The sequence below is a fragment of the Xyrauchen texanus genome, chromosome 28, assembly GCF_025860055.1.
Source record: "Xyrauchen texanus isolate HMW12.3.18 chromosome 28, RBS_HiC_50CHRs, whole genome shotgun sequence".
Taxonomy (NCBI): domain Eukaryota; kingdom Metazoa; phylum Chordata; class Actinopteri; order Cypriniformes; family Catostomidae; genus Xyrauchen; species Xyrauchen texanus.
The window spans coordinates 37,417,662-37,436,159 of NC_068303.1; the positions used below are offsets into that span (position 1 = coordinate 37,417,662).

At 39.4% G+C, this 18,498-nt stretch overlaps 1 protein-coding gene across 1 annotated transcript; it reads right to left on the reverse strand.

The window, feature by feature from the left end:
* Positions 1–2,411: 2,411 nt before the first annotated feature.
* LOC127621791 (claudin-20-like) lies at positions 2,412–18,310 on the reverse strand. Its single transcript, XM_052095524.1, has 3 exons — positions 17,887–18,310; positions 7,639–7,703; positions 2,412–7,121 (listed from the first exon to the last, which is right to left on the reverse strand). Exon 3 carries the CDS (start codon positions 6,980–6,982, stop codon positions 6,128–6,130), a length of 855 nt encoding a protein of 284 aa, XP_051951484.1. The 5' UTR covers positions 6,983–7,121; positions 7,639–7,703; positions 17,887–18,310; the 3' UTR covers positions 2,412–6,127.
* Positions 18,311–18,498: the final 188 nt, after the last annotated feature.

Here is an 18,498-nt window from a genome sequence, read left to right on the forward strand (position 1 = left end):
TGTGCTTTAGACCAATACACCACCACTCCGTGGTGGACTAAATACATGTCATATATTTGTCTTGATACCACAAACCCAATTTACATGGTTGATAGCTAACCCCCCGTGATGAGGAGGAGGGCATGGCTGGGCTGTGAATGTGCATGCTTGGTGCTGAGTGGCCTAATCAGTGGAAGAGAGATAAGAGGAGTCAGGAGAGCTGGCGAGAGAGAGAGAGAGAGATTGATAGAGAGAGAGACACACACACAGGGAGCTGTGTGTGTCATCCTGTTGTTATGTTGCAGTTCAGTGTTTTAAGTTATTATTGAAGTCTTGTTAAGTGTTTATCCGGTTCCTGCTTCCTCCTTTCCCTATGAACATGAGGCTTGTCTGCCACACTGGTGCCAAAACCTGGGACTGTAGGAAGACAGAAGTTCGCAACACCGTGGAGTTCGCCTGAAGGCTGAGGAGCCGCTGTCATCCGCCAGGGGGTGGGGGAGCTCGCCGCCTTTCTGCAGGAAGTGGAGGAGCTACTGCCAGTCGCTAGAGGGTGGAGGAGCCGCCGCCGTCCACCAGGGGGCAGGGGAGCTTGCTGCCATGAACCTGGAGGTGGAGCAGCCACTGACATCTGCCAGGAGGTGAGGTCCAGTGCCATCACCTGGCGTCATGAAGGACTGCTACCCAGCTGGCCAAGGACCAAATGGCGGCGTGGTCAGAAACAGAGTTTTTTTTTCTCTCTATCTTCCTCTGTCTCTCCCCTCCATTTGTCCTACCCAGGTAAAAATGGCCAATGGGTCAACTCCACCCCTCCAGGAAGAAAGGGATGGGGGGGTGGGTGTCAGTTTTATTAAAGTCTTAAGTGTTAATCCAGTTCCTGCTTCCTTTCCCGATGAACATGAGGCTTGTCTGCCACACCCAACCCCCCAAGTACAAGTACACCCAACCTATGCCCTTGGGCTAAAGGCCCTATAAGACTTTGCTTCTCTTAAGTGGGGCAAATACATTTGTTATGAAGAATGTTCAAAATGTGCTCAACTTCACTGATCCAATCACAATGAACATTAATTTATGTTATGAAATGCCAAAATCTATTTGAAATGAAAAGAAAATGTTTAATCCTTTTCGGAAATGGTTATTTTGAATAAGAATTATCTTCAATTGTTACTCAAAAAAGCAGACAAATTTTCAAGTAATCAAAAAAGTCCACACTGTCATTAAGAAATCAGTGTTGCTTTCTCGATATGTCTAAGATCATATATATCCAGTTACACAAGGTGCATAATAAAACCTTAATTTATTTCTGATTTAGTCTCAATAGGTCATGCCCACATACTTTGCAATACAGCAATAATACAAAAATTAAAATCTGTCACTTGGTGGCACAATACACACAGGAATTGATACTGTTCTGTTATAGCCGGCAGGAAACTCAAACTCCATTTGTCAAAATGTCAAGTAAAGCAGTGAGCACTAAAAATACACCAAAAGAGCCATTTCAAAACGGAACACCTGCAAAGTGACCCCCTTTTAATGTGTTAGATCATTTAACTCATAATGTCAGACACATTGTTTCAGCATCACAGGAGCTGTTCTCATATACAGTCTGAAATAACTGAGCCTTAAATGCTTTTGCACTGAACTCTCTAGGTGAACACAACTGCTTATGGGATAGGTCACTATTTAAGTGATTTCCACATGTTAAAAATATCCTTCGTTAAATCACCTTTAAATTTGTTCCATGAAAAATTCACAATGGTTGTATAACAAAATATTTATTATATATTATTACTGTAAAGGAATCGTGAACTTTAATCAGTTTTTTTTCTAAATTTTTTTATATATATACATGTGGATCCAGAGAAAGCAATTAAGAAAATATGTCACTGTTGTTGATCTCGAGAGCTCATCAACACAATGCAGCCCAGCTTCTGTTCTTTTGATGAGTCTCTTGCTCTCGGCATTTGAATTGTAGAATCAATTTCATGGCCGGGATTAAGAATAAACAATGTCTCCATCTGCGTAAACAAAGCATATGTAAAGTAGCAGATGAATATGACAGCTAATTTAACCTTATAACCAATGACAACTAGAAGAGGGGGGATGTGAAGTGTGCCTGACTCAATCATGAATGCTTGTTGAAAATGTAGCTCAGCTGTGTAAATGATGCTTATTTGATGCTTGGATTCACTCACAGAGGGAGTATGCAGATTTGCATTTTGACAGGCCTGACTCCTGGCCCACTCAGCCAACAGAGACACCTCGTACCACATGCCCCCACTATAAGAAAATGTTTGCAGTCAGACCACGAATGCACAACAAAAGGGGAATAGTATGAGATGGAAGAGCCAGTTGGACAAAAAGTCCTTGATGTGAGCATTAGCTAAGCAAGGGCAGAAATCAGAGAATTTGAGGTCAATGGACAACAAGAACAAACATACATTTTCTGTTGTACAGGCTTGTGCTTTATTAGGATTTTATAGTTTTACATGATTACTGTCCACACATTGTTAGTCTGTCAACTGAATAGACTAAACAGAGCCCTTATTTTTTTCATGTCAAAATAGAGAAATCAAAATGAAAGGTCTGGTCACACTAGACTTTACACTTTCCATCTTTCACTGCATACCAAAGTTAAAAGGTTGTATTTGTAAACATTGTTGACTACCTTAACATGAAGTAATAAATAAGCAATCATTTTACAGGACTTATTAATCTTGGTTAATGTTGATTTCAACAAATAGGCTACTAATACATCTAAAAAATTTAAAGTTGCATATGTTAGTCAATGCAGTATGAACTAACAATAAGTTAGTTATAACAATATAACAATAAATAGCAATTTATGCTGTTAAAATTGACTAATCAATATATTAAAAATAAAATGCTGTACAGATATTGTTCAAAGTTCATGATACATAATAGATTTTCTAATGTTAACAAATAGAACAAGTGTTACCCATACACATTTGGTGAACTCTGACTTGCCAATTTGAAAATATGTATTCTGTTTCCTTTATTTGTTGCTGGGTCTAAAGCCTAGTGTGACCGAACCATAGGAATTTAAAATAAATATCCTAAATAAATAAAACCATGATCCATGAAAGTCTTCTCCTTTATACAAAAATTAGAAAAATTAGTCAACATTCGCTGTGTCATGATAGAAGAGAAGTTATTAGGAACAGACTGCAAATATTTGTCGATTATTATCTCTCAAACTCTTATGTGTGCAAACAGTGCTCCTAAACTGACCTGCATAAAACACCCTAACCTGGCACATTTATCATAACAATATAATTTAACATGATTATACAAATAAAGAAGAACTTTGAAATGTCTATGAATTACAGTAGCTGTAATTCAGTAGCAACTTCTTTTCTCAATTTGTATTGACACTATTATGGCAAGTTTCCTTGTGACATAACTGTACATTAATACATATTATAAACAAATATATATATAACTTTTTGTGTAATATTTCAGATAGCACAATTCATAAATTATTTTCTAATACATGGCAACAGTAAATCAAACACAACATTTGAATGAATGCTAAGTCAACAAAAAATTCAGCAAATTCCAAAAGTTGCCTAGATCAGAAAAGAAAATGTCAGATTAACTTAGATTTTTGTTGTTCACACATTCAAAAACCAGATCTGCCTCATTACGCCCGTTTCACACATACTCCGTTTGCAGTGCGTATGCGGTACGTATGCAGTGCGTATACGGTACTGGAGCAGCATGCGCTATAGCGCTTTCACATATGCTGCGTTTGCAGTGCGCTACTGATCCGCAGTTTCTGTGTGCCACAAAATCAAAAACGTGTAAGTAATTTTGATTTTAAATCCAAACGTTAACTTTGACATTGTTTAAGACATTGAAACAGTATGAAAATTAATTTTAATCATTGTGATTCTTTGTTTTACATGTAGTTCGAGTTGTTGACAGAAAAAAAGCTATTGCGCTATATATCTGTTGCTAAGAAGAAGAAGAATGAGGCGCATTTGCGTTCACTCTGTCTTTTTTAGGGTAAAAAAATCATATATGATGGCATTTTGCAACTTTTGGGACTATAATCATACTTTTTTGTTTTTCTTGACCCTGTAATTTAGTAACTGTAGAACACATTAACTGAAATTATGCATATATGATGAAATTATTACAGTTTCTTGTCAATCTATGTCTATTTTAATGTGAACAATACGCTGCCACTTTAATTCAGTGCGGTGCAGCACAGCAAAAATAGACTCGGTGCGGAAACCATTGCTGCACTGCTGTATACGCACCGCAACGGATCGACGGACTGCATCCGCGCGCAGTGTAAAAGCTCTAACCTGTTAACATGGGTACGGAAAAAAATATGCACCGCACTGCAAACGGAGTATGTGTGAAATGGGCGTTAGAGCTAATCAGGTTTGGGCTGTGGTGTGAGTGTAGCCTGTAACATACTGTGGGATCCAAATGTCTGAAACCTCGTTAAATAAAATTGGGATTTTTATAATTAAAAATACTAAGAAACTCTTACTTTTCACTCAAATTGTTAAACTGACACTATAATTTGTAATGAAAAAAGTATTAAATTAGAAAAGAATACAAACCGAAGCATTTTCTCTAGTGGTCTCAGACTTTTGGACCTTAATGTACACATCACGCACACATGCACAACAAAGCAAAAGGAAAACACTTAGTTAAATGAAATTGACATAATTTTTTTCCGTAACCAAATAGACGCTTTCATTCTTACTGTCAGTCTTTATGCTAATTTCTGTTGAAGCATCCTGTACATGTGTATCAAAAACAAAGAGCAGCATGTGTGCTTGCATGTAAGGCAAAATGAAAGGCAGAAAATGTCCCACAAATGGCGTCTCTGGAGACAATGGCAGTCCTGCAATAAGATCACAAAGAGTGAGGCACAGCGCTTGTTTTAGCTTTTTTAGTCGAACATTGTACATTTCTTTGTACATTATCTCTCTTAAGCAGACTCAGAGTAATACATTCAATGGCTTGACTGTAGACATAAATACCACAGCAATCAGAAAATATTGCAAAATGGTTCTACGGAATTGAGATGTGGACCAAAGGTGCGATTGTTTCCCAGCGGGGGAGTCCTGCTAAGATTTTCCTCACATTGGTTCCACTTTTCCACAAGAGACAGAACAGCGTGTTACTACGTCCTGTTTGCCCTCAAACAGCAACAACACAGTTTCCTGCAGGCATGACACACGGACGCACAGCATCAATATGATTGGGTGCAAGACCCTATTACCCTTCTATCAAGAGTATGAGGAAGGGAAGGAAAGCTTATGTGTGTGTGTTAGTGTAGCTGTGCATGCTGGCAATAAATGAGCAGTGTGCACCCATCCATTGAAAACCTAATGGAAAAGCAAAGAGCATCATTACCTCAGATGATCTGCACTACTGTTCCTCCCCCCATCCCCATTCTTTGAAAAATATGGACTGGACATTTCAAAATCTCTTTGTGAAGAGTCTCAAACACGCACCATTTAATGGACAGCTGGTTGTAAGAAGCGTTCTCAGGTGCAAGTGTGATTAGCCCAACAACTGTTTCGGTTTTGATGCACTATTAATGGATTAATCTAAAAACAACATGCAAATACAGCCTAAACATAAATCTATAAGCTTCAGAATTAAAGCTGACAAAACTGGCTAATTATACATTGATCACAGTTCCATTTCACAAAAGGGTTCTCTTGAGATAATTAGCTTTAATTATTTTGACATAGTAATGGTTATAAGCAGACAAATTAAACTCTATAATTTTTCCAAACCTTTGGTAAGCAAAAGCATATATTCTTTAAACCTGTCCTTCACCAGTCTGCTCAGTATTCCCCTCAAATGTTTCATTTTAATTATATGTCATCATTCCACACCCTTTTTATTTGTAGTTGCATTAAAACATTTACCGGAGGATTAACAGTCCTCAGTTTGTCTGCTCCGGGCTTTGGAAATACCTCCAATGTTCACGCTCGCTGTAAGCGAAAGAACAGATGAGAAGGGTTGATAACGCCATCAAAGTCATTATTCTCCTGCTGCTTCACTGCTTTTCTCCTCCTCTTTATGCCACTCACAAAGAAATGCAGTCTGATCAGAAAGAATACCCTGGAACACACTTGGAGTCGACTGCAGTTATTTACACATAGTCGTGAAGACTATAGACGGCCTTGGCATCTAGATTTCGGGATGGAGAGCGGTACTGCTTGTCCTGCTCCAGGTTCAGCCTCTCCAGCACCGGCTTGTCTTGCAGACGATCATCTGCTTGAAGCTGTTTCTGGTGTACTTGCTCTCGTTCTGGTGGCTCAGTCTGACTCTGCTGTTCTCTGTGCTGCTGTTTCTGTTGGCCACGGTTCGGCTGCTCCTTGCACAGCTGCTGCTGTTTTGACTTGCCAGGGTGGGACGAGCCCAAATCCAGTGGACCACCTCTTTTTCCAGGGCATGATAAGCAGAAGATGACGCCTGCAGCTAAAAGGAATCCTGCCGACACAAATGCTACGTACACTGCGGCACCTGGCTCATACTTGCTGCTCTTGGGCACTTTGGAGTCCATAAAAGTAGTGATGACCTCATTAGTGAACCAGGATGCGGGCACCAGGCACAGGACCCCGGCTATGATGAAGCAAGCCCCTGCGGAAATGGCAGTGTGTCCCTTAGAGCGATAACTACCACCCCAGCGAGTACATTTCAGCCCTAGTGCTGCTAGGCACAGTCCGATTGTCGCCATCATGCAGGAAAGCACCATAGTGGTGCGTGCTGTCTGAAGGTAAGCAGGCAATGCCAGGACTGAATGCTTGAGCGAGCAGCTAAAGACTCCTGTGCTATACCAGGTGCAGTCCATCCACAGTCCCTGCATCTGAGAGATCGCCGTCATGATATTGGAGCCTACGTCCGCACTCACTTTCCAGTTGGGTAGCAGAGTGGCCACAGTTGCACTCAGGACCCCCAGTAATGCCAGAATGAAGGCAAACATTTGCATGGTGGAGGACGGCATGATTGGTCCTGGACTTTTTGTTCCCTTCCCCCTGTGATCGTTTTTCTAACCTTGCGGTGGCCCTGCGCGCTCTGCGTCTCCTTATCAGCCCGGCGCAGGACCTGACAGCAGATAATTCCTCCGCACTGGCTCCACTAGGCTGCGATTAAAAAATGGAATAAGAATTTAACTGAGCGAACAAGCATGACGGGCTGACAGATGAGGCATAGGATGTGATGACTGGAAGGGAAAGCTGCAGTTTTTTTTATTCCACTCTATCCTTTTTTGGGACACCCCCAGCCAGTCAGCATTTTTACAACATTTGGGATTTGAGGAAATTACTTTGTAGTGTTGTTGAAAGGCTAATTATTTTGACTCTTTTGACTGCTGCAGAGTCGCTCTCTGGCACAAGAAAAATGGCAACAAAAAAAAACCTCTATCAAATAGAAATTTCGCCAACTATATATGAGCAGGCATGGCTGTTTTGTTAAGAGTTAATTGATTTTATTTTCTTATCTGTCCAAACCACTAGACAGCTTGGAAATGAAAAAGGCAAGAAAAATCACTCCTATCCTTTGTCTTTCAAATGGTGACGAATCTCTTGAAGAGATCAAGACAAGTGCATTGTTAGAGTGCATTATGTTTCAGTCATCTGAACAAACAAAAGCTCCACTTACCTTTGAAATAGTGTGCAATTTGTACAGTGATACGCCAAGCAATTCTTAAAGGTTTCCGCAATCTACTGAAGAAAAGAGAAAAAAATAGAATTACTAAAAAAACAAAAGCAAAACTAGTGTAAAACTGCCTCTTTCTTCTGAGAAAGCATTTCCTTGTCAACACAGCACATTTATCAAAGCTTTTCAATGTCCTATAAAACAACCTCACATGTTCCTGGTGTGAATGATTGGATATTTCAAAGTGATCACTGCACCTCGTGCATTTAACACTGGACTCCTCACCTGAAGGTCATTCAGTAAGAGAATACATAGCAAAAAGAGTGTCTGGAAATGGATGATAATGAGCTAATTTTCTTTTTGTCTGCATAAAAAGCTAAATGTGCAGCTGGAAATCAAAACCTATTACACCTGGGTGGCAATTATCTGTGGTTGCACAATTATACAGTCAGGCAGGGTGTGTACATATAGTGTAGGGCTGAATGCAGTTGAAATTGTGTTTATTTGATTCATGTTTGGAGGAAATTGCATAAAGGAATTTGGTTCACACAAACATATTCTTATTCTCTCTCTCTCGTTCTCTCTCTCTCTCACTCTCTCTCTCACACACACACACACACGCACACACATACTCTCTCTCTCTGTCTCTCACACACACACACTCTCTCTCTCTCTCTCTCTCTCTCTCTCAAACACACACTCTCTCTCTCTCTCACACACACACACACACACACATACTTTCTCTCTCGCACACACACACACACATACTGTCTCTCACACACACACACACATTCTCTCTCTCTCTCTCTCTCTCTTTCTCTCTCTCTCTCACACACACACACACACACACACACACACACAAACACATACTCCTCTCTCTCTCTCTCTCTCTCTCTCTCTCTCTCTCTCTGAAATCTAATAAAATAGGCAGACAGTTTTTAAAATAATCCACGTACTCATTTATATTTATTGCTGAAGGCTGCAGAGTGGCTTTTTATCCCTGTTGGTCACATCAGGCATTCCTACTGCTGGCCACTTTAATGTTATTGGTGGGCAGTACAACTGGACATAGCTTTTGAAAAACTGATCACAGATGGACTGTATAACATGTAAAAAATATGATGTCATTCTAATTGGACTATGAATTTGTTTTCTTGTCACTAAAAATTAAATGAATCTTTTTTTCAAATATATCCCCATTTCTCCCCAATTTGGAATGCCCAATTCCCACTACTTATTAGGTCCTCATGTTGGCACGGTTACTCACCTCAATCTGGGTGGCAGAGGACAAGTCTCAGTTGCCTCCGCTTCTGAGACAGTCAATCCACGCTCATCACATGGCTCGTTGTGCATGACACCATGGAGACTCCTCACGTGGAGGCTCATGCTACTCTCCTGCGATCCACACACAACTTACCATGTGCCCCATTGAGAGCGAGAACCCCTAATTGTGACCACGAGGAGGTTACCCCATATGGCTCTACCCTCCCTAGCAACCGAGCCAATTTGGTACCTTGGTACCTGGGTGGAGTCATTCAGCACACACTGGATTCGGATTGAGCTACTCAGGCCCCCAAAAATTCTTAAGGGGAAAACATTTGTGTTCTAGTAGTGCATAATGCTTCATATTATGAACAAGATGAATGATTATCAATGCATGAAACTCCCCAAGTGTAATTTATATTTTTTATTTTTTGTATATCTCTGCATGGAGGCATGGATAAATCATTTAGAACACTGCAATTGCTCACTGCAACATTAATGACTCTAACACTCGACTGCAGTATCGCACTAAAGACGGATCACATGTACTCCAATGTATTCACTACAATTTTTTGTGACAGCATGATTAGCAACTTTTCTTAGGATTTTTATTATTGCGCATATTCTCAGGGGCGTAGAAGTCATTTTAAAAGTGGGGGGACACAGCTGTCAGTAGATGGCTCACACAGACCCAACACTTACAGTGCAGTATTTATATATATTACAGTAAATATTAATATGTAAGTATGATATAAGTATTGTATTGATAATATACTTATTATTTACTTTTAATAATTGTAGTATTTTAAAGATTCAAGTATTGCTAAATAATTGCAAAATTAGCCGCAAAAATAAAGGCCATCTTGTGGAGCACTTCTGTTTCACACATGACAATTAAAGACTGAGCACAAGCTTATTTAATCAATTAGAATAATGACAATTGTGCATATGCATAATTACATTTTTTACTCTATGCATGTGCATTGTGGGATTTAAATCCAAGCGTTTTGACTGCTTTCACCATACTTCATTTAGATCAATTTAGTTATTCAGTGACCATTTCTGGTGATGCCAGAAGGTGGTGACAAATTAGTGTCTTATGTAAAATGAGTTTAAGAAAATCTTTTAAGAGAAAATTTTAGCATTTAAGCATTATATGAACAAAGCAAATCTATAATTTCCCTACAGTTTGTGAGCTGCTGATCATGACTTTTATCAAGAGACAACAATAATAATCTTGTAATAATAATGAGCTTCAATAACGTCTGTATGTTTTCATGTCAGCAGATCTTTCTTTTTCCTCCAGTTTGTGGAATGCACACCAACACAGAGGTAAAAAACAGGAGCTGAAATTAAAAATAGCTTTACATATTTATCACAGATCTAGTAATCTGCTTAAATTGGCAAAAGGAACCTATCAAACTATTACCACACAAACATAATGTAAAAAACATAATAAAGACTCATGCACTGATATAAACTCCACTTACAATGTGTGCTTAAAAGAAGGATTGTCCTTTGTTTTTTTTTCTGCAGTGTATTTCACGTTCCTCATCTCTAGATTATTAATTTAGATCAACATCAATGCCGATAAAATGGATAAATGAGCATTGTTGAAAGCAACTTTTTATAAATGAACAAAGCCTTGTTGATTAGACTGTCTGACTGATGGCCCATTATGTATGGGTTGTTTTGGTTCATGAAACTCACTTGTGATTGGCTGAATGGTCATGCAATCATTCAAAAGTAACAAAATGCAAAGAATAATGTATTCAAATTCACCATTTGGACTCTGTATGGGTTTAACTTGGAAAAGTGTGGGGGACAAAAATCACCTTTTTAAAGAGTGACGTGTCCCCCACATCCCCCATGGCTGCTATGCCCTTTGCCTGGAATTATTAGCATTTACTGGTGGGTTCAAAAGGTTTTTACACTCACGGCTGAGCCATTGCTGTCACAAAGAAGTGCTAGAAGCAGTTGTTTTTATATCACTCTGTCATTATGTTTATTTGATCTGTAAAGAACATTAGGTCAACTTCTGTTGTTTTTAAATGTGCTCTATAAATAGGCCTAAAGGTTAACTTGACTTGACTAGAAGATGTAATTGCCGCTTAACAACAGGAGGAAACAACAACAGTGGATGTGCATGTCAAGAGCGCATGTGTAAGGAGGTCAGGAAATACCTGCATTTGTAGAACTCAAGACTGCAGGAATATAAAGACATCTTGAGTCAAGTCAAGTCAAGTGGTTTTTATTGGACTTGACAGGGACACTATACTGTAAAAAGGCACCGTCTTTTGGATGAGGAGTTAAACTGAGGTCCTGACTTTCTTTGGTCATTAAAGATCCAAGAGCACTTCTCGTAAAAAGTAGGGGTGTAACCCCGGTGTCCGGGCTAAATGACTATATGCGGACGCGTGCTTTTGCATCAAAACCGAAGTATAATTTGTGCTTTATTCTTACCTTAACCCAACCCTAACCCTCACCTTAACTTTATTAAGATCGCAGTATATCAGACCAGCTCAGGTTTCCTCCATATAGCCTGTAAACTCTAAGGTCCCGATTTACTAAGATCTCAAATAACTGGTGCTAATTTGCTTGTGCAGTCTATGAAATTGCGTGTTTGTGTTGTGGGGGTTTTGCGGGTGATTTACTTAGAAAAATTACGCAAATAACTACTCGTGCAACTATGTTTGAAACGCCCTCCAAAAGGAGGCTTTTGCATGTGGTACTTGCACCAAATGCAAATATACAGCTCTCACTAAATACTACTTTATTTTTATTCAATGTGGCATTTATATGTTTATAAGATTGTGTGATATCATCATAAAATCCCAGCTATTTAACAAGTGAGAGTAGTTGATGAGAATGTACATGACACTCTTCAGTTGAAATGTTCATAATTCACAAAGAAAATGTAATATTATGTACATGTTAAGCCATTGCATCACTGATGTACGTATACTTAAATTAAATCTAAATTTCAAACTGCTATTATCTTGACCGTGGTAAAGTTAGTTGCGCACTAGAGAGACACGTGAAATTGCATGGTACAGAACTTGCCCTCCCTGCTCATTTGATGGGATCAAGACTAAACCTGTTCAGCATACAGGTCTGTATCAGCCTGTCTACTGGAAAGAACCACCACTTAAAAAACGTGCAATATTTTGGCAGATAAAAACTATGTTTATGTAAACTTTTAATATTAATTTCACATTAATGTGTGTCAATAAATGGTGTTCTACATATCTGTTCTCAAAGTGTCCTTTTTGTCACAATGACAGCATGATGCACAGTGCAAATCAGATTAATACCTGCCTTTCATTCGTATTAATTTGCTGTCATAGTTTCCGATTCTGAAATGATTTTCAGGCTTGATAAATCACTTTGCAGGTTCAATTTGATTCATTTGCATCTAGACCACCCTTTATTATACGCATTTTGAGGAACACCTCTAAATTACATTTTCATTTTGGGGAAACACTCAAAAATTGTCAAGACGTGCTATTTTGCGCATCTGACGCAATCTTTATAAGACTACACAAGTAGATCAGCTCTGACCTTTTTTAGAATGCTATCAAGTTTGCACATTTTTATACATGCAAACCTTTAGTAAATTGAGACCTTAATGTTCAGACTGTCAGTCCAAATCCGGTTTTTGGGATTTAGCAAGTCATATTTAGCAAGTCTGAATGGCAAAAAATCACATGAAATATGATTTTTAAAAATCTGTTACAAGTTACATTCATATATGGTTTTAAATCCTATTCAAATCACATTTCTGGAAATCTGTTTCAGTAGAACCGCTCTGATCGGGGGGGGGGGGGGGGGGTTGGGGGGTGTTGTACTTGCTTGTTTTGACTTTTGTGGGGGGGTTGTTGTACTTGCTTGTTTTGATTATTGGGGAGTCCCCCTCCCAATAAGATCACCCCTGGAATCTACACCCTTGGGTGGCAGAGTGGGTCTAGTTTGGAATCTTATTACAGTTTTTCTCAATTGCTTAAACACTATAACCAGGCTTTTGAACTACAATTGCAAAACCATAATGCCATTTATCAAAAAGCACACCCATTTCACTAAACTATAAACACTATTACCTGTTTTGACACATGAGTCAGAATTGTTGAACTGTCACTGCAAAACTCTACACACAAATCCCTTAATATTTCATTGCCTAGACCATGTGGTCATTTAGAAAGCACTAGCATTCAATATTGTTCACTCAAGTCAGCATAGTTTCAGCTCAATTAGCACACAATTACCCAGGTGAAAACACTAAGAGTCACAATTTAACACACATCAATCAGAACTTTCAAGATACATAAAAGTGCCAGAGTCAGTTCATTTGAGTTTTGGAACAATGGATCCACAAAGAAATGAAGGAAGAGGTCGAGGAGGGAGCGGAAGAGGACGTGGTGAAGGAGGAGGAAGAAGACGTGGTGAAGGAGGAGGGAGAGGAAGAGGACGTGGTGAAGGAGGAGGAAGAGGACGTGGTGAAGGAGGAGGAAGAAGACGTGGTGAAGGACGAGGTAGACAAGGTGGAGGTGGTGGTGGAGGAGGAGGAGGAGGAAAGGCAAGGAGACAAGCAGTCTCGGATGAAATTAGAGCCACTTTAGTTGATCATGTCCTTGTCCATGGCATGACTATGAGGGAGGCTGGGCAACGAGTACAGCCTAATTTGAGTCGCTTCACCGTCGCCTCCATCATCAGAACTTTCAGGGAGGAAAACAGATAGGTGTACTTACAATAAGACTGCTCTGTACAGTAACTTGTGCTAATCTACTGTTGCACTATGTAATATGTACTACTGTAATAAAGAAATGCATCAAATTGCCTCGCATACAGATAGTTTCAGTATGTTTCCATTTTTTCCTGTAAAAAGGATGCGTGAGAGTTACAGTAATGAGTGCTTCTATTTTTTTAGGACAAAGAGACGACCACCTGGTGGAGGCAGGCTAAGGCTTTTGTCGGAGGAGCAAGAGAGGGAGCTTGTAAACATGGTCATTGCCAATAATGTAATCTGCCTGCGAGAGATTCAAAGATTGAGGATAATAATCATTTTCGAGGAATAAATGCCATCAGCCTCTCCACAATTGACCGCATCCTCCGAAAGCACCAGTTCCGGATGAAACAGGTATACCTTTTACCAAAAGGTCCCTTTTGAACGAAACTCTGACAGAGTGAAAGACCAACGAGTGGAATATGTTCATGTATGAATTTTGATATCGCATGAAGTATTGTGTACCATCAGAGTATGGCAGTTTATGCTGCCATTTGTGCCCTCTTGAACTGTGCTTCAGCATAGTGATTTACTCTACTGTGTTTCATGTGTTTTGCAGAGAATCTTTGAGATTGAAGGCTGGCCTGTTCCCCATGAAATTATCTTTGTGGATGAGGCTGGTTTCAACCTGACCAAAAGAAGGAGAAGGGGGAGGAACATAATTGGCTATCGGGCTATTGTTAATGTCCCTGGTCAGCGCGGAGGGAATGTCAATATGTGCGCAGCCATCAGCCAACGAGGGGTACTCCACCGCCATGCCATTTTAGGACCCTATAACACTATGCTCCTCCTTGCTTTCCTTGACAGTCTAAGAGAGCATATGTTCCAGTTGGACCACAGGGAACCAGCACAACCAGACCACCCTCACTACGTTGTTGTTTGGGATAATGTCAGCTTCCATCGAGCTGCTCTGGTTCGAGACTGGTTTACCAATAACCCGAGATTTTCAAACATCTTTCTGCCTGCATACTCTCCCTTTCTAAACCCAATAGAGGAGTTTTTTTCGGCATGGCGGTGGAAAGTGTATGATCGAGAACCTTATATGCGTGTTCACCTCCTCCAGGCCATGGAAGAAGCCTGCCTAGATGTATCAGTAGATGCGTACCAGGGGTGGATCAGGCATGCAAGAGGATTTTACCCCGGCTGCCTGGCTAGGGCTAATATAGCCTGTGATGTGGATGAGATTCTCTGGCCTGACCCATACCAAAGACAGGAGGCTGAGGCAGAATAATCTTCTTTTTTTGTGTGTTGTACTGTGTAGTACATGAATGAATAAAAATGTGCCAATGTATCCATTGGTTGTGTCTTTTGTTCATCATGTGAAAAGGTTTGTGAGGAGGGGAACCACAAGTAACATAACTTACCAGTTTTGGAAATGTTGTTTTGAATTTATTGTACCAGTGTGTTAGACTATGTTGTAGTGTGTGATATTTTGAGGGCTTGTGTGTCCTGTCTGAGGGCAAAGTTTGGTTTTTCAACAAGAGTGAATGGTTTTGAGTGTAGAGCTTCATTTTGACCTGAAAATAGGTTGTTTGGGAAATTGGGTGAGACGTTATGGATTTGTGTTTACTGTTTTGAGAATACGAGGCATAGTTTCAAGAAACGTGTTTAAGCAATCGAGAAAAACTGTAATGGAATCTTTTTGCACGCATTCTGAAGTTCGACATCTATTTCGTTTCATCAAATGTGGCTACCAGTCACTGCTAGTCTGCCTGGGCCACACACCGTATTGAACAATGAAACTGGTGGAGGCAGCAGCACGAATTAAATCGGTGCATGCCAGCCTCCTCCATCTCAGCCACTGCCTCATAAGTGCGTATACCAGCGCCCCAACTACACATTGCCATGTTATAAGCTAAAATCTCTATTCAGTTCCTTTCCATGTTGTTTTTTATTTGCATACAGTGCTATAGCAACCAATGCTGATATGCCAGAAAATTCACGGGACACACAAATCGGATCTGATGAGTTGCATAACACATTGCGGACAATCAATCATGAAGATCGAATTCCGATCCAAAAAATTGGATTTGGATTGACAATCTGAACATATCTTAGATAATCTCCATTAGAACCTCATCATAATGTTAAAATGTTCTTCAAAGTACTGGTACAATGTTGCATGCAAACCAAAGTTTCACAAAAAGCAGTGGGCTATAAAAATTTTGTGGAATGCAAAAAAAAAGCATCTTATTTAAAAACTTTAATAAAATATTGTAGGTGACACTATTAGATTAAATGTATTTGTAAAATTCTTGTATTTTAGTTTAGAAATGTTGCACATTTTGAGTGTCTGTTTAGAGTGTCTAAACACATGCACAGAAAGTTTGACTCTCTTTCATATGGAGGGGCTTGAGTCACAGGATTGAGCAGTGTGTTTAGCCCCTAGCTATATGCAGGGCGTGGGAAGAGAAATGGAAATTTGCCTTTCTCAGAGAGAGAGAGAGAGAGAGAGAGAGAGAGAGAGAGAGAGAGAGAGAGAGAGAGAGAGAGAGAGAGAGAGAGAGAGAGAGAGAGAGAGAGAGAGAGAGAGAGAGTAGTTTTAAACCACAACTCTCTTCTCAGTGCTCATAAATGCTTCCGTTCTGTTTATGGTCATCATATAGCCTCTACAGTATACTATAGGATAACACTTACTAGTTTAAGACTTTTATTAAAGAAACAGCTGTTTGATGGTGGTGGAGTTGGGAAATGTTTATTAAGAAATAAAGTCATGGATTATTTGGGTACTTTGACTTAGTTTGTAGGCAGATACATATAGATAATTAATTGTTGTTTTTGTTGTTAAATGAATTTAACAGAGCTCTATAATTTTGCTCTCAATATGGTTCTTATTTTATACTGAGATAAATCTTAGCTATATTTTTGAGAACTTTTCAAACATCTTGAAATGTAAGTGAACGAGGTCAGTAATGAAAGAGGGTCCACACAATAGCAGTCCACAGAGCAGCAGTACAGACAGAGACTGTATATCTGTCATTAAACAATGAGCACTGCTTGTTCCAGCCTGTGGCGGAAAAGACATTTGCACAAACCTGCACCATCACTGTTTATCTACAGCCACAATCACATCTGAGTAGAAACAACTCATTTACTAAAACTGTCAAACGCTGCCCACACTGTCATCCATCATATAAGAAACAACAGTCCTTTGCCTTTTGACCGTAAAATCTATATTTCAAGCAAAAATGAAAATCCTGTCAATTAATTTTCTCACTCGTTGTTCCAAACCTGCATGAATTGTCACCATTCACTTTGAATGCGTCTTTTTTTTCCATACAATGAAAGTGAATGGTAACTGAGGCTAATATTTCCTGTTACACAGACAAAATTCTGATTGATCTGGAAATGTTGAGGGTGTGTAAATGATTATATGAATTTTCATTTTTGGGTAAAGTAATTGTGATCTTAAAATGTATTTGAATGAAATGGTGATAATGATAATGAATAATAATATTAACTAGATTTAAAAATTATCTTAACGTGTGTTTTGAATATTTTTCTCAGAGCGTTTTGCTTTATAGTTGCAATGGGGTTTTTAGAGCATTGCTATGTGGTTTATAGTGTATTCTGATTGGTTACTTACTTGTCCAGGTCACTGTGGTCTCTAGATATGACTCAATTCTCCCCTTTAATGTAAGTTTTTTTTTTATTATTATTATTAATCTGCCTTGTGAAAAAGTTTAAGCTTAGAAATGTAATAGTACACCTCTTTTCAATGAGCCACTTAATTTGAGGCATCATTCATGTCAAACACTCAGAACAATTTATGAGCCAAACTTAAATATTTAATAATAATTTTTATTATTTAAATATACATTACAATACTTTTATTATAATATTATATTACATATGTAATTATAATGTAGTTCTATTTTAGCTGAAGCGAAACTGATTTAATCATTACTGAAGTCGTATATTAGTTAGTGCTGTCCGCTAAGTTAAGCTATCACTATTATTATTCCTATAGGAGTTAATTCAGATCCTTAAGTTTGAGCAACAGTAATAGTGATCGTAGCTTGACTTAGCAGACACCACTAACTAATGTATGACTCCAATAATGGTTAAATCAGTTTCGCTTCAGCTAAAATACTGTTCATAATGTACCATAAAGCTTCCAAAAATGATTGTCTATATGCAGCAAATTTCATTGATCACTATAAAAAAAAATGGAAAGAAATGGTAACAGTATATATATCTCCACTAACCTTTATGTTGTACATCCTTGATAGCTAAACCCAGAACTTATCCTGATATTGTGCATGGTAGATGCCCATGAGCGCACACACATACTACACACTTGGTCAGCAAGAACACTCACAAAGTATGTGACATCCAGGTAGAGAGAAACACGGGCACCCTATACGTGACAGAGTGTGGACGTAGCGCTGAGCACAGCACATTCCACGAGCTTCAGTTGGACAGTCAGCAGCGTCCACTCCCACAATGCCCGGCTTGACATGTTCCCACCACTATTTCAGACCTTGTCAATACTATGCCAAAGCCAAACTCTGGACTAACACTCTCCCTAAGATATCCCCAATTCTGGATCCATTTGTCATGTATTTGTTCCTCAAGTGCAGTCAGCCAAAAGAACTGAACTGGAGTTCCAAATCGGCTGATTCAGAGAATGGTGAGGCAGGAGCCTGGCAGAGGAATCCAAAGGCAGGCTCTCGGAGCGTTTGGAGAGAGGGGAGGAGGGACTAAGCAGTGCCTGGTCTGGTCCCTGATTACTTCAACACTGTGTCAGTTCAGTTCAGAGCAGAGAGAGGGCAGGGGAAGCCCAGCATTGGGTTCCAGTGGGCGTACTTTGAGATATG